General features: G+C 40.9%; 1 protein-coding gene across 4 annotated transcripts in view; it reads left to right on the top strand.

The window, feature by feature from the left end:
- AFF3 (ALF transcription elongation factor 3) overlaps positions 1 to 25773 on the top strand; it is a 339352-nt gene that overhangs the window by 195310 nt on the left and 118269 nt on the right. For all 4 annotated transcript variants that reach the window (XM_064646295.1, XM_064646294.1, XM_064646293.1 and 1 more), the window contains exons 5-7: positions 1555 to 1641; positions 7081 to 7117; positions 13399 to 13450. In XM_064646295.1, the coding sequence (XP_064502365.1) occupies positions 1555 to 1641; positions 7081 to 7117; positions 13399 to 13450 (176 nt within the window). The remainder of the gene's footprint in view (positions 1 to 1554; positions 1642 to 7080; positions 7118 to 13398; positions 13451 to 25773) is intronic.

Here is a 25773-nt window from a genome sequence, read left to right as displayed (position 1 = left end):
TTGATATGTAATTCCTTAATATTTTGCAAACAATAGCACGTGTGCCAGGTATTTGTAGCAAACAACAATCTGATTGCCTATGATTTTTGTTGCCTGAGTTTTAAGAAGTTACTGTATATTAAAAATTACTATATCCTGTTATTGCTGGCACTTATCAGATAAGGAAGTCATAAGATGAATGATCTGCCTCAAAGAACTGAAAAGCAAAGCAATTCTGATACAGAAACTGCAAACCAGATGATGCTCTGATTAGAGGCACGCACATAGATTGCAGACGTATAATAAATCATGTAACTTTTTAGCCTCAAATAAAATAAAAGAATGCAGTTTTTATTAGGAAATAAACTGTTTATCAAGAATGCTTTAAAGGTGACATTTATTACTAATAAACCACGTTGAAAGGCCTGATCCTTTTATTGGCAGAACAGTCAGAGACTTTCCACTATGTAAAAAATGCCACAGCTCAGTCCATGCTGGGTCAGGAAGCAGTTCCATCAGCGCTAATGAAGGATGGGCAAGAGACTCACATGCACTTTTTTCCAAACAAGAACATTTTCTCTTTAAAAAAGAATGAGTCATAGAAATATAACTCCAGTATTATTTTGGGACTGATTGTGGATCTCTGCATGACTCCTTGGAATATCACTGAGAAACAATTCCACAGTCAGCTAAGGGTAGCATAACCCAGTAAAGCATCTGCCAGGCAAACTCTTGATAGTGTCAGCAAGCCCCCTGCTTAGGCAGGATGTTATTTGCTCTTGAGCTCTTCAAACGTATGGGCCAGATCTTCAGGGTTGTCACGCTTGGCACTACTTCTCATATTAATTCTATTAAGTTACTGTGTACCAAATATTATGGCTGTTAGTGCTGAACATGTCAAAAAAACATGCCCATCCCTTAACATCCTGCACTAGAGAGGAATATGAAGCCTCTCTCTTAACGAACTTCTTGTCTGAAGTGTTTAATTTACCCCTCCCCAAAAGCGGCCTTGCTTTGGAGACCAACTCATTCAGGCTTGAGTGATAACCGTATTGAACATGTGTCTACCTGCTGCCTGAAGCTGTGTCAAGGATGATCGCATACAAGTCAGGTCAAGCTGACCTGTCTCTTAGGTGTTAAAAAATGTCCCTCAAGACAACACAGGGAGGAGACGAAGATGGAGTCCAGCACACCTAGTTTAGGGCTTGCCACATATCTGTCCTGAAATACAGGATGTCCACAAATACATTGTAGTTAGGAACTTATTCAACTCCTTCACAATGATAAAGGCAATTTTAGGAATTGAGTTTTGAACAAGTGCTAAGCATTTATTATTCTGACCTTGTCTATGAAATCTATTTTGTGGTGAGCACATAGTGTGTACCCCATTACTTGGTCATGAACTGAAATTTCTATTCCCATGCTTCATGTTAGTCTTACTAGCCAGAATACGTTGTGTGATTAACATGTGTTTGCAGATTGTCCGAAAAATCAAACTTGCTACTGATATGCTATCATTGTCTCCTGTTCCACTGACTTTCTAAACACAGTTTGCTGAATTATACTGTTTTTCAGGAGATGACCCATTCCTGGCCTCCACCACTGTCAGCTATTCACACACCAGGAAAGGCAGAGCAAAGCAAGTTTCCCTTCTCAAATAAGGTAAGATGTGCTGCATCATGTAGAACCATTCCTCCTGCACCTCACAATATGTCCTACACAAGCCCTGACTGAGTGTGTGAGGTCTCTAGGCTGAGGTTGATGCTGTGCTGATGATCTTCTCTGTATGTGTGTGCCACTATTCCCTGCTTTTTCTCTGCTTACAGCCTCAGGAAGGCTATACAGTCTTGTTTGCATCTCTCTTGGCAGCAGAACTGATGCTGATGTGTGGGTCACACATTCCTCACCGCAAGGCAAAACCACAGGTGTCTTGGATGGGATGTCCAGATGTGGTGCTTTCTGTGGGCACCTGTTGAAGCTCCTGCCTCAGGGCACAACAGCTGTGGAGAGTCAGGAAGCTCCTCCTTGCACCCATTGCTCCTGCATCATTTGGCTTCACTAGCTGAAATTTTTGTTGAAGCCTTTGAGGTCTGAGGTGGCCTTTACACTGGCCTCTGTAGTCGGGGACTGAGGATTGGGCATACATCTCCTGCCACCAACCCGACTTCAATGGGCAGCTTTGCTAGAGAGGCAGCCCAGTGCCATGATGCCCAGAGGGGCCATGGAAGCATTTGCCAGGGAAGTATTTGATTCCCTCAAGGGACCAAAGCCACTGGTCCTGCTGATGGTCCCTTAAAACTAGCTCCACTATTGTTATGTATTCCAGGGAAGATACAGTGCGGCATGATAAAGCTCATCAGCACGAGCTTGGGGAAACCACATTATTTATACATGGTAAGTCAGGAGGGAATGAAATCGGCTATCCCGTGCAAGAGCCAATAAATTTCACGTTGTATCACCATATACTGTTTAGATGTCACAACCATATTTCATGAAGTGTTCAAGCTTGAAAGATGATATTGATGCTGTTTATAGTCTTTCTCCTGTTAATGCAAGCTCCTTTGGCAACTTTTAAGTCCATTCTGCAAAATTTAGTCCAGGGAATAATTGTAACCAGAAAGCCAAGAAAACTTCATTTGCCTACAGTAAAACAGCTTTTCTGTGGATGAGAGTGTCACAATTTTGAAGTATCAGGGGTGTAACCCAAAATATGTCTGGCATTTTATGGAAGAAAAAGAAGGAAATAACTCACAATTTTCTCGTTGAAGGCAGACAGATGACTGAGGATGGTAGGGGGGCTAGAGGCTTGTTAGGTTAGGGTAAGTCCAGTAGGAGATAGATGGATTAGCAGCTTACAAGCAGGTGAAGTGCCAGATAAGGGGTGACAAAGTGAAGCAGTGCTTGCAGCTCTGCAGTTTCTGACACAATTACCACCACACTATGTGCTTGCATGGCACGTATACAGATGTGCATAGGCAAGGTGCATACACGTACCTGTATGTGTGTGGCCATCGTGAATGCACTTCCTTACAACTAAATGTATTGTGATAAATATAGGAATAGGAGAACCACAGATGAGAGAACAAACATATGTGAATAATGCTTGATAATTGACTTTCTCATATTCTGTCTGCCAGTTCATCCATTTCTCTGGGAAATTTTCTATATTGCAGAGCCATTTCAGAGATCTACCATTCATTTTTAAAGATCATTCTTAAGGTGTTTTCCCTTATCAAAGTAGAATTTCTTTTTTTTTTTTTTTTAAGCTTAGGATGGACAAGATTTCATTTAGCAGTATATAAGCATACTTTTGTACATATAATAACATCAGAACTGTATTGTGGTCTGAGTGGTCTGCATGGTCAGAAATTAGAGTGCTTTGTGTGAGATGGGGAAGAAGTACCTTAAAAAACTCATCACAGTCCTGGAACAATCTTGTATTACTGATCATAGATTATGTTAATTTTAGACACCATTTCTATTTTAAAATAATTAAAAGTTAGTCTGTGGCTTAGTCTGAATCTGCAGTCATGGATTTTAGAAGGTATCTGCTTTTCAGGCTCCAAAATGCAAAGAATGGTTTCCTAATTTTTCAAACGTGTTTTTTAAACCTTCATAAGCTAGCTGTTGTTTTTCACAAAGTGTGGTGTAAAATCATTTTTGGACTTCGTAGGGGATGTCTCCATAGCTCTTAAGAAGCATTCCTGTAAGTAAACTACATAGCTGTACCAACTTTTTAAAGCTTGAGGACTACACCAAACTGTTGTGGATCACGCATTATTCAGATGAATGGGCCTGTCAGTTAAGTAGTGACCAAGGCCAACAAAGAGACTGCAAGGCTAAATTTGGGGCATATGCTTTATCTCTTAGTTCCAAGCCATGCATGGTAACATGAATTCCTTTTCAGTCTTAATGTCAGTATTGAGAGATCAATTCATTTGCAATGACTCTTCCAGCAAGAGAAGCAAGTAGACTGCAATCCCTTTTAACAGAAGACAGTTTCCAAGCATAAAGATACTCATCATTTTGGGAATGGAAAGAAAAGAAGCTTGTAGGACTCATACCCTGTTGCAAGGGTGCAAATCATAATTACTTTTCTGTCCATAAGAACTGAGTGTCAGCATCATTAGTTCGCATACCTGCCACACTGCTTTTAACCTGCAACTCAAGTAATTAGCGATCTGACAGCTTGACACTTGAAATTTATTAATTAGGCTATTAAAGTTGCAAAGGCCACAGCAACTGTAGCTAGACTGGTTTTGAAATCAGTCTAGTAATAAAAGCCAAATAACCGAGATTTATATATCACAAATATAACAGAATTGCACATTTGAAACTGCACGTGTGGATGTATCCATCATTATAACTATATGCTGATTTGATGGAGGGTATGTATGTGCATATGCTGCACTTCTGTATGAAATCAGACCTCATTAACGTGGGCGATCTGCATTGATTCACATTCTGGAAGGAGAGTCTGGGTCAGGTTTGACACATGTGGCAGCGCCCAATAGTCTTCCAAGTACAGCGCTGCTGGAAGAATACCATTAGGGAACTGCCCTTTATGTAATGGAGGGCATAAAGTTACTTCTCATCCTTAATTTTGAATTTTCTTTCTCTCTAGAATTAATTTGTACTCTTGAATTTACTAGGAATGGGCAATGACAGTCTCTTTATTTCTTGTTTTCCAAAGCTTAAGGAAAATTGAATCAGTGTGTGATGTGATGGGCTGTGTGTGCTTTCCTTTCTCCTATCTCTGCCACATGTTGTTATGCACAAATGATCAGGCATTTCATGATTGTAATTTTATTAAAAGCATCTTAATAAATAAACTTTAAATGAATAATTAAATTTGTAAATAAGAGCTCACTTGATGCTTGTGCAAATGAGCTTTCATCTTCAGGTATTAGTTCTCTTGTGCAGGAAAAAATGCTTTTAATTCTGCTGCCTGCTTTGCTCTCTTTCTTCATTTTTACTGTGATTTCATGTCTTGAAAGTTTGATCAGGTGTTTGATTTCTGGTTATGTATATGTGATATTATGGGATCATCATTTTGTTATTTGAGAATTTAATTTACCCACTCCAGGTGAACTGGTGTCTTGTCACAAAGCTATTGGGTGATTATTCTTAGCAGAAGCTAAGTTATCATAGTGATGTTGTTCTTTACATGCTCAATTAATTTACTTTTTCCTTTCTTGTTGATTTAAACAAGCTGGAGGAAATACACTGGACAATAATCTTCAGAAATGAAGACTTCAGCTTTTTTTAGCCATACTTTTATAAAGCCATACTTTTATAAAGCCATACTTTTTTTGTACCTCAGTGGGAGCATTCTGTATTTGTCTATGAGATATTTGTATTAGCCTTTATCATTAAGACTAATTTGTTGAGAATCAACAAATTTTAAAGAATTGGTTAAAAGGAAACGTGAAAATGTGTACAGTTTACATGTTTGGCTGATATTAAATTTTAGACTATGCATAGCCAATGGCAGAGTTAAGATACTGTGCTAGGCAATTAAACAGGAGGTTAATGAAAATGTAAAAGAGTAAGCAAGATCCTTGTTTAGAAGTTGCAAACACTTTTACAAATATGAGGGTGAACATGCTCTAATAGTCTACATTTATTGGGAGTGTGACAGGCTACAAGAATAGCATTTAAATTCAAGTGTACATACCATTATATCACCGCTGCAAACTAATCTCGACTTTTTAAGATTACATTCAGAAAAAACAGCTTTAATTTCTCTTCATCAAAAACATTCACAAAAAACTGACTCAATTTGTCAAAAGTGCACAGTTTCACATTACTGGGAAATTATTCTTGGCATGTTAAACATGGTACAGATTTTCTCATATTGCAGTAGAAGGTAGAAATTCTTAGGGCTTGCCCAGAAATTTGACGTCTTGTATTACAGGTATGTAAGATGGAAGTGAGTTGCTGATTTGTATTGTAGTATTAAAATTACAGATCAAAGTCATGCAGTCTGGAGAGCCTTGACTCCAGAGCAAATCGTGCAGATCGAGGGGTTTTGATCAGCTGAGCCTTCAAGACCTCAGATCCTGCAGTCCACCCAATGTCTGTTTAGAGAGGCCAAGAAGCTCTTGGGACCCGAGCCCCTGAGGTGTGCTCCTGAGGGACTCAGCAGCATAATCTCAGCTTGGCCAGGTCAGAGCATCCTTGAGCTTTCTGGAGACTTGCAGTTCCTTTCTTGATGATCTGTGTGTTTGGCTCATCACTCAGCCTCTGAGGACCAGGGATCTAGTCTAGAGCCCATTTCCTCACCAAAAATGACCACATGTGTTGCTGTGGGTGCCTGGCCTCTCTGAGTAGTCTTAGCTGCAGTTGTAACTGCAGCATGTATAGAAGGTGTCATTTCTCTGTGTGTCTGGGTTATTCAGAAGCAGAGTTATATACAGGATGCCTTCCCTGCTGTCATCCATAGCATTCTTCTTTCCCTTAATTTAAATATCTTTTTGTTATAGTTTATATTTGTATTCCCTTCTATTTATAGGCTTCTTTTATGTTTTTGTGAATGCAAACAAATTCTGTGAGTAAAACGCAGTGAGTGAACATTTCATGAGGAAACAATGGTCTGATTTATTGCACCATATTCACAGATATTGCTGTTGTCATACAAGGTTGACCTTGTAATCTCAGGGACACAGAACTAGTCTGTATTTCCATTGTCTGATGCTGTCAATGTCAACATGAGAAAAAGAAAGACCAGCTGTGCTACCACCTCAGGAATCCAATGGTCCATGAAACAATATTGGTCTTCCCTTTGTCTTCTCATCTAAACTTGTAGAAGATAACAGACAAGTTTTGGCTGATCAATAAATGAATAGTGAGCAGGAGGACCGTAATTGCTATACAAGGAATTGCACCATTAAAAGGTTGTTGCGAAACAAGTTTACAAGCCTTAGAATTAATGGATTTTCCAAGAAATATTGGATTTATTCTTGTAATTGAAAACTACTTTGAAACCAAATGAACAATCATCAATGCTGTTTGTGTTGTTAAGGTAATGTCCAAGCAAGTATTGCAGCTAAAAATTGTTGTAAAATAACACACCTTACCTTTTTTCTGTTATTATTGTAGGAGTCACAACAGGGATCTACAGGACACAGCAATACAAGTAAGTACCAACTCATTTTCTAGCTAAATTGTGGGGGGTGACAATGACTATGAAAAAGAAGCAGCTGATGAGCAAGGGACTAGTAGCAGACTGGGACAGTGCAGAGCCTCATCAGGCAGTACGCAGCTATGTGGCAGAATGTGGAGAACCAAACTGAAGAGTGACCATCAAAATGTCAGATCTTTTGGTGGCCTGGGAAGAATAAAAAGTATTAATTTTGTTATGGCCATTTCATTACGTAAATGAGAAAGACTGAAAGGGCAAAAGAGTGTCTTTTTTTGGAAAGCCAGAAAAGAGCTGACCTAATTGCAGGCCCAGATCCAGACTGCAAGAAAATTCTGCGAGAAGACTTGTTATCATTTATCTTTCATAGGCAATGGTGTATTTTGTGGCCACTGCACAGTAATAAGCTACATAAATCCTTGCAAACTAACACCAAATAATGTTTTGAAGACCGTATGGCCATGGGTCTTTTTGGCTGGCATTGTGGGTACGGAAGCAATATTTGCTTGTTTAGCTTCTGGTCAGGGCTTTTCGGTGGACTCCAGTTTACAAATCATGGTGCAGATCAGCAGCATTTTAATTACATTTAGTTACGGTAACAAACTTAGCAGCTGTATTGAAAGGGAAGATTGAATTGTTCTGCAAAACAAAATATTAATCCTCTCCCCTGACACCTCTGATGGTTGTTGATGTTGTCTTGCATATTAAAAATACATGATCCTGTCCTGCTCTCCACATAAAATGACTGCAACCAGAGGAATTATTTTGCTAGCTTCCTGACCTGTCAGCCAACACAGAGCCCTGTTTGCAAATTGCAGGGCTGTGACTGAAGACGAAAAGTGCCCTGAGCTGGTAGCTAGGGCCCTGAGCTGGTAGCTAGGGCTTTGAAAGGGTCTAGTCACTCACTGTGTGAGGGAAAAGACATCCAGAGAGACAAGGCTGGGAGATGTAGGCTTTTATAACAGTGTGGCTCTTCACTGGGGAAAGGTCAGCATGTGGAAGGCAATGTTGTGAAGAAACATGCAGTGGTGTCACTTAATTGCTGGCGTTGGTTTGATATCAGTTCAAGTACCAGCACTAAGGAAGTAATAAAAGGCAAAGGGGATGAGGTTCTGTCAGAAAATAATGAATACAGTAATGAGAGAAGGAAGCACAAAAGAGCCATAACAGAGAGGGCTACGCAAACACAGGCAGAGGCACAAGCATGACAAACACACCAGCTGAGCTGAGGGCTTTGCAATAACATCAGAGGCCACAATACTTGGCCAGCTTTGGTCATAGCTGAATATTTCCTTCTTTCAGCAATTGAATAAAATAGGTTTTTTCTGCAGATTTAATGAAACTCACTTTCCTGTAGATTATGCAATTGATCCCACGTCCTTAAAAGTTTCCCCTGCTCTTTACTCCAGCAGTCTCTGACTCCACTTCACTTCCAATTCCCCCATCTGCCTTCCCACACCATAGTACCTCCAGTTGCTTATCTCCTCATTCATCCTGTTTAGCAAAATCAGCATATATTTGCAGCTGTGCAGAAGCCAGACTCGGTACTGACTGGCTGATGGCAACCAAACCAAAGAATAGCTGAACCAATGCAGAAACATTTTATTCATTGGTACCAAAAGTTCTGGTCACTGTCGGACACCCAGACACTTTTCCTAACATCACAAAGAGAGTTTGACTACGTCTGAGACTGTATTCTTGAGGATTCCTGTTGAGGTGCTGGAATAAGACATCAAATAAACACATTAGAATGAGATATAGATTTTACCGGTCCTGTGTGTCAAGCCCAAGGGAAATTTGGGGAAAAAATTATTCAGATGCATGGTGGGTTTACCCGGACCAGGTGTCCACCAAAGCTGCTCTATCGTTCTCCTCCTCACTTGGACACAGGAGAGAAAGGACAACAAAAGGTTCATGGGTAGAGGTAAGGGCGGGGAGAGATCACTCACCAATTACCATGATGGGCAAAACAGACTCAACTCAAGGAAATTAATATAACTGATTACCAGTGAAATCAGAGTAAGACAATGAGAAATAAATCTTAAAAGCACCTTCTTCATGGGCTCAACTTCACTCCCAGATTCTCTGCCTCCTCCCCACCACCAGTGTAAAGGGAACGGAGAATGGGGGCTGCAATCAGTTCATCATACCTTGTCTCTGACACTCCTTGCTCCTCACTCTCTTCCCCTGCTCCAGCATGGGGTCTCTCCCATGGGAGATGATCCTTCATGAACTCCTCCAACACGAGTCCTTCCCACAGGCTTCAGTTCTTCATGAACTGCTCCAGTGTGGGTCCCTTTCACGAGGTGCAGTCTCTCAGGAACTGACTGCTCCACTGTGGGCCCCCTGTGGGGGCACAGGTCCTGCCAGCGAACCTGCTCCAGCATGAGCTCCTCTCTCCATGGGTCCACAGGTCCTTCCAGGAGCCTGCTCCAGTGCAGGTGTCCCATGCTGTCACAGCCTCCTTTGGACACCCACCTGCTTCAGCATGGAGTCCCCTATTGGTTGCAGGTGCATCTGTGCTCTACCATGAACCTCCGTGGGCTGCAGGGGGACAGACTGCCTCACCGTGGTCTTCACCACGGGCTGTAGGGGAACCTGTGCTGCAGCACCTGGAGCACCTCCTCCCCCTCTTTCTTCACTGACCTTAGTGTCTGCAGAGCTGTTTCTTCCCATAATCTCACTTCTGTCTCTGGCTGCAGTTGCTTTTGTGCAGCATCTTTCCGCCTTCTTACATCTGTTATCCCAGAGGCGCTACCACCATCACTGATGGGCTTGGCCTTGGCCAGCAGCAGGTCTGTGTTGGAGCTGGTTGGCACTGTCTCCATCAGACACAGGGGAAGCTTCTGGCAGCTTCTTACAGTAGCCTCCCCTGTATCCAGCCTCCCCATTACCAAAGCCTTGCCACACAAACCCAGTACAGGATGTGAGGAAATACTAGCAGATTACTCTGTGGAAAAGAAATCTAATGATCTATGTACTGTATTATCCAAGTGCACATCTTCAGAGTCCGAATTAGCTGTTATTTCCCATTGCACCGTGTCTTCTTTGGAGTGGCTCTTGAGCCTGTCATTTGCAATGGTTTTACTGCAGCTGCCAACACTGTCTTTCTCATGGATAACATTTGCATTTGTGTTACCCTTCCCCCACAAGGAAATCAAAGCATTAAAAATCCAATAATGACTGAAGTTATACAACTCCATCACAATAAATATTATTTATCCCTGTTACCCAGAAGGGGAAACGTGTCCTGGTTAGGTTGAGTGATTCACAAAATTCCAACTCAGAGGAGAGAGGTCTTTTTCTGGCCACCTACTATTCAGCAGGGAAATCCTACAGAAGTTCATTTGAAATTTATTTTGAAATTCGAGAAATCTGGACACATATCTTCTGCTTGTATCTAAAAATGTTAGGAAAGAAGTTGCGTGAGATGAGGTAGAAACTAGCAAAGAACTCCCAGCTCTGGGGGTAAGGATCTGAGGACTGATGATTTCCACTGTGTGTTTTCTGGAGGCATGTGTGCACATACACCCACCAACACACAGACACACCTGTTTCAGGAGACCTACACAGCACTTAGCACCTGAAATAAGGTGTGCTAACAGCAATCCCATAGCAAGGTGGGGAGCATGTTCTTTGTTAATTCCAAAAAGACTAAGAAAAACAAAGGATGACACTAATTGACCCAAAAGAAGAAGCCAGAAGAATCTAGAGAAGATTCAGCAATTTGGCAAATGCCAGTCTCCCACAATGGTACCTGCATGCATTTGGCAGGTTACATAAAAATGAAGAGGAAATCTTAGTCTGGTCAAGGCTAAGTATAAAAAACCAAAGTTGTTGTGACAGGTAATTCTCTTTTACATATGCTTGTCCAAAAACAAAAACTGTACCATGCCTGTGACATTCAACTATAATTAAGCTATATACATTTTTAAAATTTCTAAGATTCAATCAAGTGAGAATAAAATAAAGCATTAATGGCCAGATTTTCTACTCTGATAGGCTGGACTGATGAGTTTTTACCATCTGTACAGGCTTCATCCTTGCCCTCCACACAGAAGTATGTTAAGTGACAATTAGCATAAAAGCAGCTACAAATGCTTAGTGTAGGGTAATTCATTAATATCCAGTTTGGCTAAATCACAGAGATTCCATTTCCTCTTTCCTCACAGTACATATACTGTTTTCCTTGTTGCTGCATTAACATATATTGCTGAAAGTAGAACTAATGTGAACTCTGCTGGCAGAGCACTCAGGAATCCATATTCCCTCTCACACTCAAACAAACCAGGGTTCATGGTAATAATTCATGACTTAGAAAAAGCCCAAGTTACAAATAGAAAATCTTTGAATATATGCCAACTGTTACTGTTGGTTTCTTGTTCCAAATTACCATAATGCAGATGAGCTCCAGTGCTCCAGGCACCCTAAGGCTGACAAACACATACTGTAGCAACAGCCTTCTTGCCAGCGAGTTTATCATTTGGATATACTTTCTGAGGTCTCTGCTAAAAGTGAAGAGCAGCCTAGAGATTATGAAGTGGATGTATTCTGTCCTATGTGGATGCCCCACTCATGCCTAAATTTTGGGTGCCTTTAGCTGTCCTCTTACAGAAAGTGCTTGGCTTCTCTAGAGGCATCAGTGAGTTTCAAGTCATCCAGAGTTTTCCCCATCCTGTTTAATAAAGTTTAGGCACCTCGGTTGGGTAGACACAAACCCTTCCAGAGGGGAGAGGACAAGATCTGAAAGTGTTTGCAATACTCAGAACCTCCTGTACAAGACACCTACTTCCAGAAGGTCACTGTCTAGGCTAAGTCCTTCAGCTTCTTTCTGTACAGCAATGGAAGAACATTGGTAGCAAAATCCTGCCTCTTCTGAAGGCAATAGCAAGTTTTCCAGAGGTGCCCCTTACAGCCATTGCTCTATGAAAACTGAAGGTGAGGACTTTACCAGCAGCAAATGGATGATGCATAATGCTCACATGCATGGATGTGGTCGACCAGGACTTGATGCAGAACTCACTCAATTCAATGAGCAGAAAATCAGGCAACACCACTACAGCCTGGCCAAAATAAGCATTTCTCATATTTTTTTTCAGAAGGCACAGGTGGATTTTGGTTTAACAAAGCTCATTAAAAGGTAATGGAGAAAAACACATCCATCAGTAAACCAGTCACATTCAACCTCTGTGACTCCTTGTCTGCTAGGCAACATAAACTCATGTATAGACAGCCATTAGCATCCAGTGACACACGAGGAGCAGCAGCTGCACAGTCACTAGGTCCAGAATTCAAGGTGATTCAAGTGGAGTGGCATAACCTGTACATCCATGGTAGAGCTAAACAGAAATCTTACACTGAAGTGCAGCTTTCTTGGGTTACTCAGAGAACATTAAATACAAAAAACAACATCAGCCTTCCTGTGTTTTGATAGGGGGTGAGGGGTAGAAAGGAGGGCAAAGGATCTGGCCTGACTTAGCAGAAGCAGTACCACCTCATGAGCCAGCAGTCTGCTCCCCCTGTCTGTGCTATGTAACTAAGTTGTGTTGGGCAGATGCATTATTTTGGACTCAGTATGGGGGTTGTAACAAGCCAACATGCCAGGACCCATGTGAGTCATAAGGAAATGTGAAGAAGCATCCCTTGGGCCTCTGAAAGTTCTTAAGCATTTGGATACCTGACCTCTCTGACGCTGAGTGCCTTTGCCAAAATGTACAACATAGCAAAGAGGGCTTCCCCAGCCCCTGATTTACAATTGCGAAAGAACACATCCTTAATCTGTCAAAAAGAATGTGAACCAAAATATCCATTGGCAGAATTGTGCCCTAATCACTGCCTTACTATCTCCTGCTGATGCTGTTTTGCTTTGTATGAAATAGTTATTGTTCCTGGAGCAGGGTTTTGGAGCAAGTGCATGTTGTATGGAGTACACTCTCAGTAGCAGAACTGTAGGGCCCTAGAGAAATCCTTTCCTTTGCTCCAGGGTCTGCTGTCCCTGGTAAATGCTGTGTCCTCTAAGCAGCCTCTCTTGTGGAGTTTCTCTGCCTGACATTTAGAGAGTATATGTATCAGGGACAAGAAAAGTCAAGTCAGGATTGACCCCCTACTTGCACATGCTCCAGCAGTGCCCCTGCAGCCCTGTGGTTGCCTCCACAGCCGTTTGTGTGTGTGTGGCAAGAGTGGTCAGTGTTAGCAATGAATAAAACATTGACATGTCACATCTGAGCAGTTTCCATATTGACCCATTTCTGATGTCATTTTCTTCTTCTTTTTTAAAGGGAAAAGTGATGTAGAGCCAAAGAGCCCAGAGAAAAGCGCAACCCATACATCGTAAGTCACATTTGCGTTTAAAATTAGAGAAGACAGCTGTGTTTTTATCAGATTTGTGGGCAAAATAAAATTTGTTTGTTTTCATTAAGATGATCGCTTTCACTGATGCTTTTCTTAAACCGGCTTTTTAGATAATGACTAAACATTAATTATTCCTATAACTTTTGCATGCTAGTAAGTCAGAGATCTTTGCAATTGAAATGGCTCCATATCACACTGAATACATATGAGATTATTTTTGTGGGTGTGCGAAGCTGGCCTTTACAACCTTACTTCAGCATTACCTTAATGCTGCTGGAGTTTGTCACACTTGCTAAAAAACATTATGTCACATATACCTTTGATGTACTGATGTAATTTTAAAAGACTGCAGCTTCACCTCCGAATTACTTGGAATCCAATTACAGTTATCTCTGGTCTCTCACGATTTTGTTGATGTTTTTGAATTAACAAAAGAAGTCGAGAAATAGATGGGAACAGGCACTTGTAATATATCAGTGTTCACCCTCACTCTAGTGCAACAATAGAAGCTTTTACCATTTTTAACTCCAGTATACAAAAGATTAAATTGTTTTGCCAACATAAACCAGTCTATGAAACAGATAGGCTGCAAGTTAAAAAAAAAAAGCATCAGTCTCCCAAACTGAGCAAGATAAGTGAATTCTTTTAATAACTACCAGGCAGGAGCACTATGAATTTCTGCAAAACCATTCACCTTTTTAATCCCATTTGAGGGAGGGAAGTTCTTGTAACAGTCAGTCATGTGAATTTTAGAATGTGTCTAGTCCATAATTTATGTATTCTGATTCCTGTTATTTAAATTCAGAACATTATATCATGTAAATCTCATAAGGTGTCACCATTTGTTACATGGCCAAAAGTATTCACAGAAGGAGGTACAATAACAGTGATTTATTGTGAGATGTTTTGATTTCTGCTGCAAATACGCATTAAAAAATCTTCTGGAAATGAATCTAGAAAAAGATTTGACACAGTGTAAGAAATGGCTTGTCCTGCAGATTGTGTTGTGGAATGTAATTATAGTATGCGAGCATATTTAGCCAAACTTATTAAATGAATTAAGCATTAGCAGCCTTATGCCTTCTGATAGTATGATTGCTGGGAACGGTTAAAGAATGATTCCAATAATTATCATTTTTTAAAATAATATTGCAGTAAGAACCAAAAGAAGAAGGGTTTTAATGCCATCTGGAGGTATTTTGGAGAAATGAACATATTTATTTTTGCTCATATTTAGCAATATGTAAAACGTAAGCTGTCCTCCAAAGTGTTTTTCTCTAGTTATACAGTATTTTATTGATGAGGAATGTTCCTTTCTGCTCTTTCATCGGACCCTGTACGATGTCTGAACCCACAATAGTGGGATCTCTGAACCCAAACTATGAGTTCAGAGATACACCTCAGTATGGTTACAAATTTGGTTTGAGACTACATATTGTGTCATATGGTGGGCTGCGTTAGATTGAACAGACTTCAGAGTCTGGTCTAGTGTGAAAGGTTCCTTGCCTAATAAGAGATCTTAGTACAACTTTCTGAAACTGTGCTGTCTACCAGATACAGTATATTTATAATGCTTATCTTTAAATTGTTACTATATTCTAAGGCTATTCCACAGCATACACTGGTTCCCAGAACAACTTTTAGAGGTAGAAACAACTGGTTACTGTTGATAAATGTCTGCGTTCAAGAAGCAGAGGAGCCTCTAGTTAAAGAAATTCTGCAGAAAAGGAGGCAGAAGAAAAAAGAGGAGATGAGAGGAAGGGAACCAGCAAGTGCTGTGCCAAAAGAGGAGGAAGAAAATGAGAGGGGGGATACAGCTAAGAAGTAGAAAAAAGAATTGCAAACATCACGTTTTCAGAAAGAGATACAAAAGTGAGAGCAGTAGAAGAGAAAAACCAGAGGTCAAACACTGAAAACAAGAAAGAAGGGAGAGTGATACAAGTAAAAGCTATTAACAAACTAAAGTGCATGTATTAGTCAGTAGAGGACTGGGTCCATAAGCATTATAGTGAAGGAATGCGACTCGTGTTGATATGTAGGCACACACCAATGCCTCAGTTCTCTTTATGCTACCCTGCTCTTGACCTTCCACAAGTTTCTTCTCTTTTCTGTCTTCTTCTAGGACAGGCTTTTATCCCTGGTATCTCAGGCAGTCATGGATACAGACTTTCTCTGCTCTTTTGATGGTGTAGCAACTCGCACCTGTGTACACAATGCACAGGCAGAAGGACCTGCAGTGCAGGCACACACGTGGATGTGTGAGTGTATGTGCTCGGTTTGTCCACAGTATGGGATGTACTCTTCCCTTGCACACATGAAGAAGGCTATACCATTGTGCAGCTGGATGAGAGGTCCAGCAGTGCCCAGCTAGGAGCTGCAGGGGTGTGCAAGGAGGCATGAATGCTGCCAGGGGTCCCTGTGAGTAGAAAAGCCTGCATCTTCTTGTGAAGTGTCACTCCCCTGAGTGTCAAAGGAGTCCAGTTGGCACCTCTTGGCAGGGGTGCTAAAAAGGAACAACACTGATATAGGAGAGATGGCACGTTCTGGCCTGACCAGGAAAATCTGTGAATTCATTTCACTGTGAATCAGTGTTTCCTTGTGAAAATGGAACAAACAGCAACAAAAAAATCCCACAAAGTAAGTCATGTTTGCCTAGAGGAAAATAACAGAGAAGATGGGGAGGAGTAAATTAATGTTTCTTCCTTGAAAATGTCTTTTTTATTTTCCTCAGGCATGTTACAAGCCACACACTCAAGCCAAGTTTATATGACTCAATGGCAGTTAATTCATCCCTGGTGTAGATATACTACCTCCATCCAAACATTATTTATGCAGCTTCAAAGGACAGGTTGATTACCCTCCTGAATCAGGCAGTGAGGCATTTGTGCACCAAGCATGTACATGATGTCTCCGCTTCAAGACATTCCTCATGCCTTGTCCGCTGGTCTCCAGGTCCTCAAAAACAAATGTAACTCTGAGACCTGCAGCACTAGGGCCAAAGGTGCTAACCTCCCAGAGTATAGAAACCTAGAGTGCAGGACATGTGGTGGTCTGTTCAGAGGGGTTTGGGTACAGTAATCATACAGAATGGCATTATGCATAGGGGTTTTTTTCCTATATGCATTAACTCCCTAGACAGACTTGGTATGATACAGCTCTCCACTGATAATAATATTAAACATTAAAAAACTAGTATGCATTAGATGATGCACATTAATTGATGCAGCATCCTAATGAGGCAGCTAAATAAGGGCAGTTAGTACAATGCTAAGGATAACTGAGATGGATTTAGGAGAATGAAACTAATGAGAAAGCAGGAAGGAAATCTGAGCAGAGCTGTGTTGTTTTGCACAATATTCCTATGGCCTTCACCACTTTGGCGTGCACAATAATCACCTGAGCTGGCACTGAAGAATTGCAGTAGAAGATACCAAGGTGTAAAGCTGTCTGGGGTCTTCCCCAGTTGATTCATGTTCCTTGTAATTGAATGCTTTTAAAGCTGTGAGAATTGTGGATTTGAAGGGATTTTGTTGTTGTTGTACTCAATATATATATAGCTCTTTAAGGGTCATATGGTTACAGCTTCAATGAGCATTTCTAAACTTTTAGGATTGCTCAGAAATATCCAGCAATGTTTTGTTCTTTTGGTTTTATGACAAGAGGGTCAATTTTCAAGGGTCAGAGAACTTCCACAGTTTTTGTTAAAAACACCTAGTTTTTGTTAAAATCCTTCTCCCCCCTGGTTTTGCCAGTTGTAGTCTGGAGGGCTACAGACTGTATTAAGGAGTGGGGAATGAATAAAGAAAGAGAGCTCTTTGGTTCTTTAATATTTGAATTTATAGAATTTTAGTCTTTCTTTGGCAGACACTGTGTCCTCTCAGTAAGCTTTGGATTGTTGCAACTAAAACTTTTAATTTTATAAAACTTGTGTGCAAGGCAAAGTGATTCCAACCAGTACACATGTTTCCAAGGACCTTGCAGTGCCACAGAAACTCCTCCATGAGTGAGGGTCTAGGACCCCATGAGGGGTCTAGGATCTTTCATCCTCCCATGTGCAAAATATGACAATAATTAAAAAATGGCATGCATACACAAAGCACTCAGCATGACTCCTGCTCTTGGAATGACTTTAGATGTCTGTTGAGATGTTCTTCAGTACCTTTGTGTTTGTAAATGATTTCCAGTTCAGACTACCCAAGGTTAATCATGCCTGACTGTGATTCACTGTTATGCATTTACCTCGACATTTCTAGTGCACTTACTTAATGATATCAGGGCTAGCAACTAGATACCTCAGTGCTGTCTCTTTATTAACCCTCCAACAATTGTTTTCATGCTGAGCTGCTCCAGATTTTTCCCTCCCTTTTTACAGGAGAATTAACCAAGATTGAGGGACACTTTTATAATTTATGGCAGTTATGCAGGTTTTATCCTTTGCTAATATTCTCTGAGAACCACAACGACCACATTGTGTGTGTGTTGGCTTGTTTGCTTTTGCCAGGCAGAAATAGATGTTGACTCTGTTCCTTTCCTGCGCTGGTCCCCAGCATCACTTGCAGAATGGTTTGCTCAGGGGAATCTTCATTAACTACTAAATTCAGCAGCTTCCAAGCTGCCCATTTGCAGACAGTAGTGCTACAATTTCTTGCCTATCCAACACCTGCTCATTTTTCTCACCATCCTTATTCTTCTTCAGGAAGGAAATAGAAAGTGGCTGTTGTTGCTTGATGTGACACAGCTGTAGTGGTATAAGCGGTCACCTGTTGGTTCTTTCTTCCTCCCTTCTGTGTTGCCCCTTGTATCTTCAGAGTGACTCATGGATAAACAGCCAAAAACTCCTGCTGGTTTCCCCTTCTGCAGGTGGGAAGACTGAGGCAGAGGGGTTACAAAGTGCCTGCAGAGAACAGAGAGAACCAGTCCCAAATGCAGGCAGTGAGCTTGAGTGAGTGTCATCAGTGCTCTGTTCCGCTCTTAGCCCCCAGGGAGCTTGGCCTGTCACATCTAACTGATGTGTGATCTTGACCTTAAGTCTCTCAGGCAACAGCTTAGCTCAGTTGATTAGGGCATGGTGATAATAACATCAAGGTCGTGGGTTTGATCCCTGTATGGGCCATTCCCTTAAGAGTTGGATCTGGTGATCCTTCTGGGTCCCTTCCAACTCAGAATATTGTGTGATATGACCTTGGGAGTCTTACTGTGATATGAACTGCAGCCTGGTGGAACACTGGAAAGAAGAGTAGCCTTAATCCCCCCTCACTTCACTGAAAGGCCCGGTGCAAGTTATTTTAAGTTAACCTTGGCTTTCCCCCATCTAAAATAATTAGACCACCATGAAGACTGTCTTACTAATATTTGTACAAGGTGTTGAAAAATGTAATGTTGTGTAAAAAAGGCTGAGGATTACTCACCCAAAACAGTAAAGGAAATGAGTAGTAGTTTAAGTTTTCAAAGACAAACCTGGGTAGTAAGTAGTAAATGTCCTGAGGAGTGTAGGGAGAAAGCTGTAGCAGAAGATGCTGCCCCTCCCATGTGCCTGCAGACCTGGTGTGCAGGGGCAACTCCTGACCCATCACCTCTCCACCCGGAGTTTCAGTCTTGGAAGAGGGGTCATACAATTTAAATTAGAAGGATCTGGCTTTTGTCTTGCTGAACTGGAGGGAGGGGTAGATGGCAAATAGGGAAGGGACAAAGCATTCAAGCTGCAGAGGAGAAAACCCCTCCAGTGGGTAAATCTTCAATATCCTTCTCTTTGTTTGCCAAAAGGACCCTGATGGTTCAAGTCAATTGAACCAGAAAATAGCTAACAGATGGGTTTAGAGGACAATGGAGGGGGTGAAATCCATGCTAGTGAGGAAGTCGGTTCCCAAAAAAGGGGTTCCCAAACTTTCATGGGGTGTAATCCACTTTTTAGCTCTCAGATTAAGATACTGGGGCAGCTTCCCAGTCTTCCACAGCTCAGATTGTGGACATTTTAGGTGACAAGAACATCTCCAGAAGATACATCAACCAATGATTTGGTGAAACCTCTTTTAGTAACTCCACAGGCTTTATCGGGGGCTGTCATGGAGTATATCAACCCTCTCATGAGCCACAGATGATGCTGCTCTGCTGAGAAGCACAACTTCCAGGAGATGGTAACCAATATGAAATGGTGTATTTTATGTTAATTTTTGAAATTTGTTGTTTCTGAAAACATCAGTGTGTCAATAGCTTTGAACGTACATCTGTGATGTTTCTGAGAGAAGTTGTGCAGTCCATGATTTCAAAAAAAAAAAAAAAGGAAAAAACCTCCTTAGAATGATGAATGAAGGCAGTGTTTTTCAGAGCGATGGAGGTCTTGAAAACTGTAGAAGTGAAAGTCTGGTGTTTATCCATCAACTAAGTTGCTGGCAGAAGAAGAAGGCTGGCTTCATTGCACTATTCCACCTGTTTACTTGAGCCTTGGCTTGCCGAGCTAACCCCTAACACTGCCAGACTGTCACTCTGCTCAACCAGTCCAGCGAAAACAGCTAAAATTTTAAAACACTCCCCTCAGCTTTCAAAGTCCCATGAAAAAGTTCCTTTTTCTGCCCTGTCCCCTAAAGAATTACCTTCAGTCCATGTATAGGGTGTTTCTCTGCATATTAAATATATAGACTGTTAAAAAATATAATTCCACCATAACTTCCCACTCCCAGAAACAAAGTGATTTCACCTGTTGGATGCATCAGAGCCACTGTGGTATTGTCAAAATACTGATGTGAACCTTTCCTGCCAATTCCTAACTTTTTCTGAGCACAGATTTTTTGAGTTTACAGTGTACAATGCTGCTGATAGTTCACAAAAAACCCTAATGTAAGTTCATACCAAGATGTCTATTTTCTTCAAATGCTATAAAGACGTTTTCTTGGAAGACATTTGCTCTCACAGATCTTTACTGAATCTGTCTTTAAAGCTTACAAAGTTAAGGAGGAAGAATAAATTTGTATTATTGGTCTTTTCTTTTTTGCCATGTAAAAAATATAGACACATAGCAGTCAAAGATGATACAAGTAAAAAAGAAATCTCTAAATAGCACCTAAAGTCATATAAAAATATCTTAAAAACATGATCTCCCTGAAAGCAGATGAGATGGAGCTGATTTGTTTGGTTTAGAAAGAAAACACCTGGAAGCCCAATCTGACCTTAATTGCAGCTGTGGTTTTCCTGGGACAAAATTTAGCTTCTGTTGATTTCGAGTCAGACCAAAAAAAGCATTATCTGAGATGTCAACAGAAATGGGGATAGGTGAATGCTAAATAAAAGTACTACTGAGTCTTGTTTGACTTAGATGGGGTGAGATAGGGCTTTCACTGTCCTGTTTTTTAAATTCTATCCCTCTCTTTTACCAGATATAGCCAATAGCTTGAGTTAACCACCCTTATTGCTCTATTCAGAGGTTTTTTTACCAAGTACCCTTGATACAGGCCCACCTTCACCTTTACTATCTGCCTGTACTCTGCACACTGTAGGGAAAAATAATTAGCCATGGGAAGTTGTCCTTGTTTTGATGCCACCCTTGGCTCAAAGCTGAAGAGAAACCTTATACAGGAGAAACCTTCACTCTGAAACAGCAGCTTTTGTCCCATTGGAAAACTTACTATATTGATGGGCATTATTCTAATTTTATACCAAGTCAAAAAATGCTTCTGTATCACCCATGTTCATTTAATGTCATTTAGAATAAAGCTGAGTAATTTAACTGGCTAAAATATCATCAGGATTGAGGAAATGTTTTCCTGTATTGCACCAAAAGCATATTATTTTTCTCTTAGGCACTGTTTTCCTTGGACTTTGTCATTTGTAAGGGACTAATTAGGAATTTCATATTTATTATATATTTGCTTAGAATACAGTGGTTAAAGAGAGGTTGCCAGGAAAATGGGGATATGCGAATACCTGGGAAGAAGGCTGTTTCACTGGAAATGCCTTCAGGAAGGCAGACACCATCGACCCCGCTCTGTATTTTTTTCTCAGAAGAAAATGATAAATGGAAGCTCAGCGTCTCACACATTGAGTTTGTGGTGTGTGCATGGTGGTGTTTTTTGCTGGGCTAAAATTCCTGGTTGCCAGGGTAACACATTTTGGAAATCTCTACCCTGGGCGAAAGCGGCTGCAACTTGAAACCTGCCAGGGCTGATGCTTGGCGGGGCACCACCACTGCTGGATGCGGGGGGCTGCTGGCTTCCCCCAGGGGTTTTGGGGAGGGGAACAAAACAAAATGGGTCCAAAAGAAGAGAAAAGCAATTGGGAGCATTTGATACTTCCAGGGTGTCGTAACCTGATTTTTTTCTCCACACTATGTCCCGTCAGCCTCGTCCCAGGGCTGAAACGCTGAACTGCTGGGTGATGGGAAGAGGAGAGGAGTGTGTGTGCCTGGAGGGTGGGGAGAGGAGGACGGCGAGAGGGGGAGAAAGAGAGATATAGGGTTCTGGCCACCTGCCAAGAAAAATAACTAGTATTTTGCAAAAGAGAAATCCTAAGACTGAGGTCATAGTATGGAAAAAGTCTGTTTCACAGACTCTTGAGCCTGAATACAAGCCAAGTTTTTTTAGGGTTATTTTTTGGGGGGGATTTGTTTTGTTTTGGTTCTTGGTTTTTTGAGGGTTTGTTTTGTTTTGTTTTGTTTTGTTTTGTTTTAATGCAGGCATCCTATTAACATTTGAACACTAAAGCTTGTCCAGGAATGGAAAGATTTGGGAATTTGAAGTGCCTTAGTTTTCTACTTTGATGATGCACAGATAATTTTTTTTAATAACAAGAAAGTGAGATTTTGAATGAGAAGCTCCCTCATTTTGATGTTAACTTATTTTATGACTACGAAGACCAAATTAAGGGAATCTAAACAAACGCCTGTTTCTCCCAAAGAGTGACTAAAAAAAAGAGACTTTTCAGACTTGGTGGACAACTTTTTATTTGCCATGCAAAATACAAAAAGATACTGAAACCTGAAATGATGATGAATTTTCCTGTGTGGAAAAGCCCTACTCTTCAGCCATGAATAACTATGATTTTTTAACCTTTATAGTGGCAGCCTGGCAGTTTCATGACGAATTACTTTTCATACCTAACTAACAAATTATTGAAGTTCTTCTGCCTTAATCTCTGGATTTGGATTAAAAGTCAGTGTGTGGATATTTTTTAACTGGGGAAAAAATAACTCTTTGGATTTGTTAGGATGTTATTGCAAGCAAGTTTTCTGGTCTTTGATTTGCTAAGCTACAACTGGAGTCTGTCTTCCTCGGGGTAAGAATATTTCCACATTATTATTTCACCTGTGGTATTTTAAAAGGGAGAATATTGTATCTCAGCATGTATCTTGGCTTTTTGCATTCTGTTCTTTGTTTAGCATGCAGACAAGCTTCATCTCCCCAAAGAGATGTGGAATATATTTATCGGCAATTTAGAATTGATGATAGATTTGACAAGCAAGCAGGGTGACACACTGAAGCTATCAAAGCTGGAGATGAATCAGGACAAAGGTTTGGATTAGGTATATTGTTCCTGAGATTCAAAAGGGTTATATTTATTGATCATTGCAAAAGCAGGGCAACTCTGCCATTGACTTACAAAGATAAAAGCTAAGTTTTTCCAAAGAAAAAAAAACAACCGCATGGTTTGATTGGCCCACAGACCTTTTATGGCAAAATAGTGCAATTACAGCTGGCATCTCTGCATGCTGATTTTTATTAGTTTTGTAAGATATTTTGTCAGGATTCATTTGTGCTGATTCCACCTTTCATGACATAAACTGTAAGCAATTGTCAGCAGAAAGAAGGCATCTCTCAACATATTTCTTCTGAGATACGCTCCAGAAGGTGTGATAGATAAGGCATACTAAATTAAAACAGAACTGATCTGTTACCTGATAAACATGTGGACTTACTGTGTATTTAATTGCATTAGAATTTAGTACAGTTATGGGTACAAATCCTATACATTCACATCAGCTTTCCTACTATCAAAGCAAAGACAAATCAGCAAAAATAATCTCTCAAAAGTATTTAGTAGCATGATAAAGACAAAGGATAAGCAAATTACCCTTTTGTACCTGGTTTGATGACCAATTTTTGTGGCATTTATAATGCGGGGGTAGAGGGGGCCTTCTGGTCCGAAGTCCCTTAGGGAGATGAGGCAGGCAACCCAGATGCGTGACCCGTCTTGATGTAGTTCAGATGGAGGTAAAATACAGCAGAGAGCGAGGAGAAGGTCTGGGGCTGAGAACCCCAGAACATCACAGAACGTAAACTCAAAAATAATTTGTCATGACTCTGGTCTATACTGGTTTTAACTGTTGGACTTAAGAAAAAATTAACGTTCCTGCTCACATAAAATCTACATATGTTCCCAGTAACTTATACAAAAAATGTAATATGAGACACAAACTCTAATACTTGCAATCACTGTAAGTAACAGCAGTTTCTGTAGACTTCTGTGGAAGGAAAAGGATAAAGTCTTTTGCCACAAACTGTTAAAAAATCCTGGGTCTTCCTCTGTCACAGAGCAAGGTTTTGATCTCATAAATAATTATAGACAAGCATGATGCCTTCCAGCAGGACTTCTTTCAGCATTATTGTTTGAAAGACCAAGAATTCCTGTAGGTGCCTAAATTGGTGCTTATGCTGTGCTGTCCATCTCTAGTTCAGTTAAAAAACATTTCCCCAAGAGCAGCATGCTTTACTGTGAGCAGTCTCAGTAAAGCAGGATGACTTGCGTGTGTTGAAAAAGTGACTGCACATGAAAGACCGAGGGGAAAAAAAAGAAGAACTTGTGTTGGTCAGGGTGGAGGTCTGCTTCTTCTCCATATCCCTCACAGCTGCCATTAGCACACTGATCATTGCATCCTGCAGTGCAGTAATCCCAGCACAGCTCCAGTGAGTGAGCAGTCCAGCACCGAGGCCAGGAGAGGAACAGTCAGCTCAGGAGGGATGTCCTTTCCTCCCCTGGAGATGTTTACTCTTTCAGGCTTTGTATTCAAGAGAAAGAAACCTCTCCCTGAGCCTTTTCCGTGGGTTTCATTACTGTCTAAGAGTGGCTGGCTGATGCCACTGTTAAGCCCTGCAGCACCCACAGCAGCCTCCTGTGACCAATGCTGAGTAGGCAGAAGTCAGGACCAAATTTCCAGCTCTCAAGCCTGGGAAACAGTGGAATATAAAGAGAGAAAAGGGAAGATCAGTGGTATAGTAAAAGAAGACTTGTCAGCCAGAATTTTAGGAGCTCCATTACTCTATGTAATACATAAGACTAAATAAATACAAAGACATATATAATACATGAACAAAGAGAGATGGGCACGAAGCTGGATGCTAAAAGTTAAGTATGTAGAAGGACCTATAATATCGATATTATTCCCAATTTGCATATATTTCCTTCAGACAACAGTAGGTGGACGACTTAATAACCATCATCTCCAGACATTGTGGAAAGATTATAAAAAGCAACAGCCCTCCTTTTAAAATTATTTTGATTTATTTTTATCTAACAGAAATGGCCAAGTGTATCTTTAGCATGATCCCATTTGGCTCAATGACATTGCAGAGCTATGAATTCTCTATAAGAACAACTCTTTCTGCGTGCTGAAGAACATAAAAGCCTTGGTGCCTAGCTGGAAAGCAAATACCTCTTGCTCAAGCCGCTTATGTTTTCCTACTTGAGAGAAATTAAAATCCCATCTTATTTCTTTGCATGCACTTGTCATCCACTCAGAGTTTTATCCAAATAAATCTCTGGTTCTTTTCAAAGAATATCTTCTATATAAGTTGTATTAGCTTTAAAGACTCACCAAGAACAGCGCAGTCCAGGCTGACACACTTCCATAAATCTTATCCTACAATTCTGCAGCTCAGTTAATTAAATATTTGATGTCCCAAGAAGCTGCTGCCTCCCAGACACAAGGAGAGGAAGCCACCACACTCCCTTCCTATCTTTGTCCACCAGACACAGTGATGTTAGAGACTTTCCACCCATCACACCATGTTACACAACTCTTCCCCTCTCCCCAGCCCACAGCATTGATGAAATTAAATAGCACAAAAAATTAACCCCACTGTTGTTGTAATGCAGCTCGGTAATGTGTGGCCATTTCCTGCTACAGGAGAATATGTGTTTGCTGCTTTGGTAGTGGGTGCTTTGTGGATGGGGCAGAGGGGATCCCAGTAGCACAAACCTGGAGAGCACTTCTGCAGCCTCACATCCCTGCCCACTCTCCAGGTATCCTTGGGCACCTTTGATCCAATGCTCAGGATGATCTCTGATTTGTCTTTCCCTGTCTTGTTACCTGCTAT

This window comes from Pseudopipra pipra, chromosome 2 (assembly GCF_036250125.1).
Source record: "Pseudopipra pipra isolate bDixPip1 chromosome 2, bDixPip1.hap1, whole genome shotgun sequence".
Taxonomy (NCBI): Eukaryota; Metazoa; Chordata; class Aves; order Passeriformes; family Pipridae; genus Pseudopipra; species Pseudopipra pipra.
The sequence above is the reverse complement of the archived record's forward strand: the minus strand, read 5'-3'. Positions and strand labels throughout refer to the sequence as shown.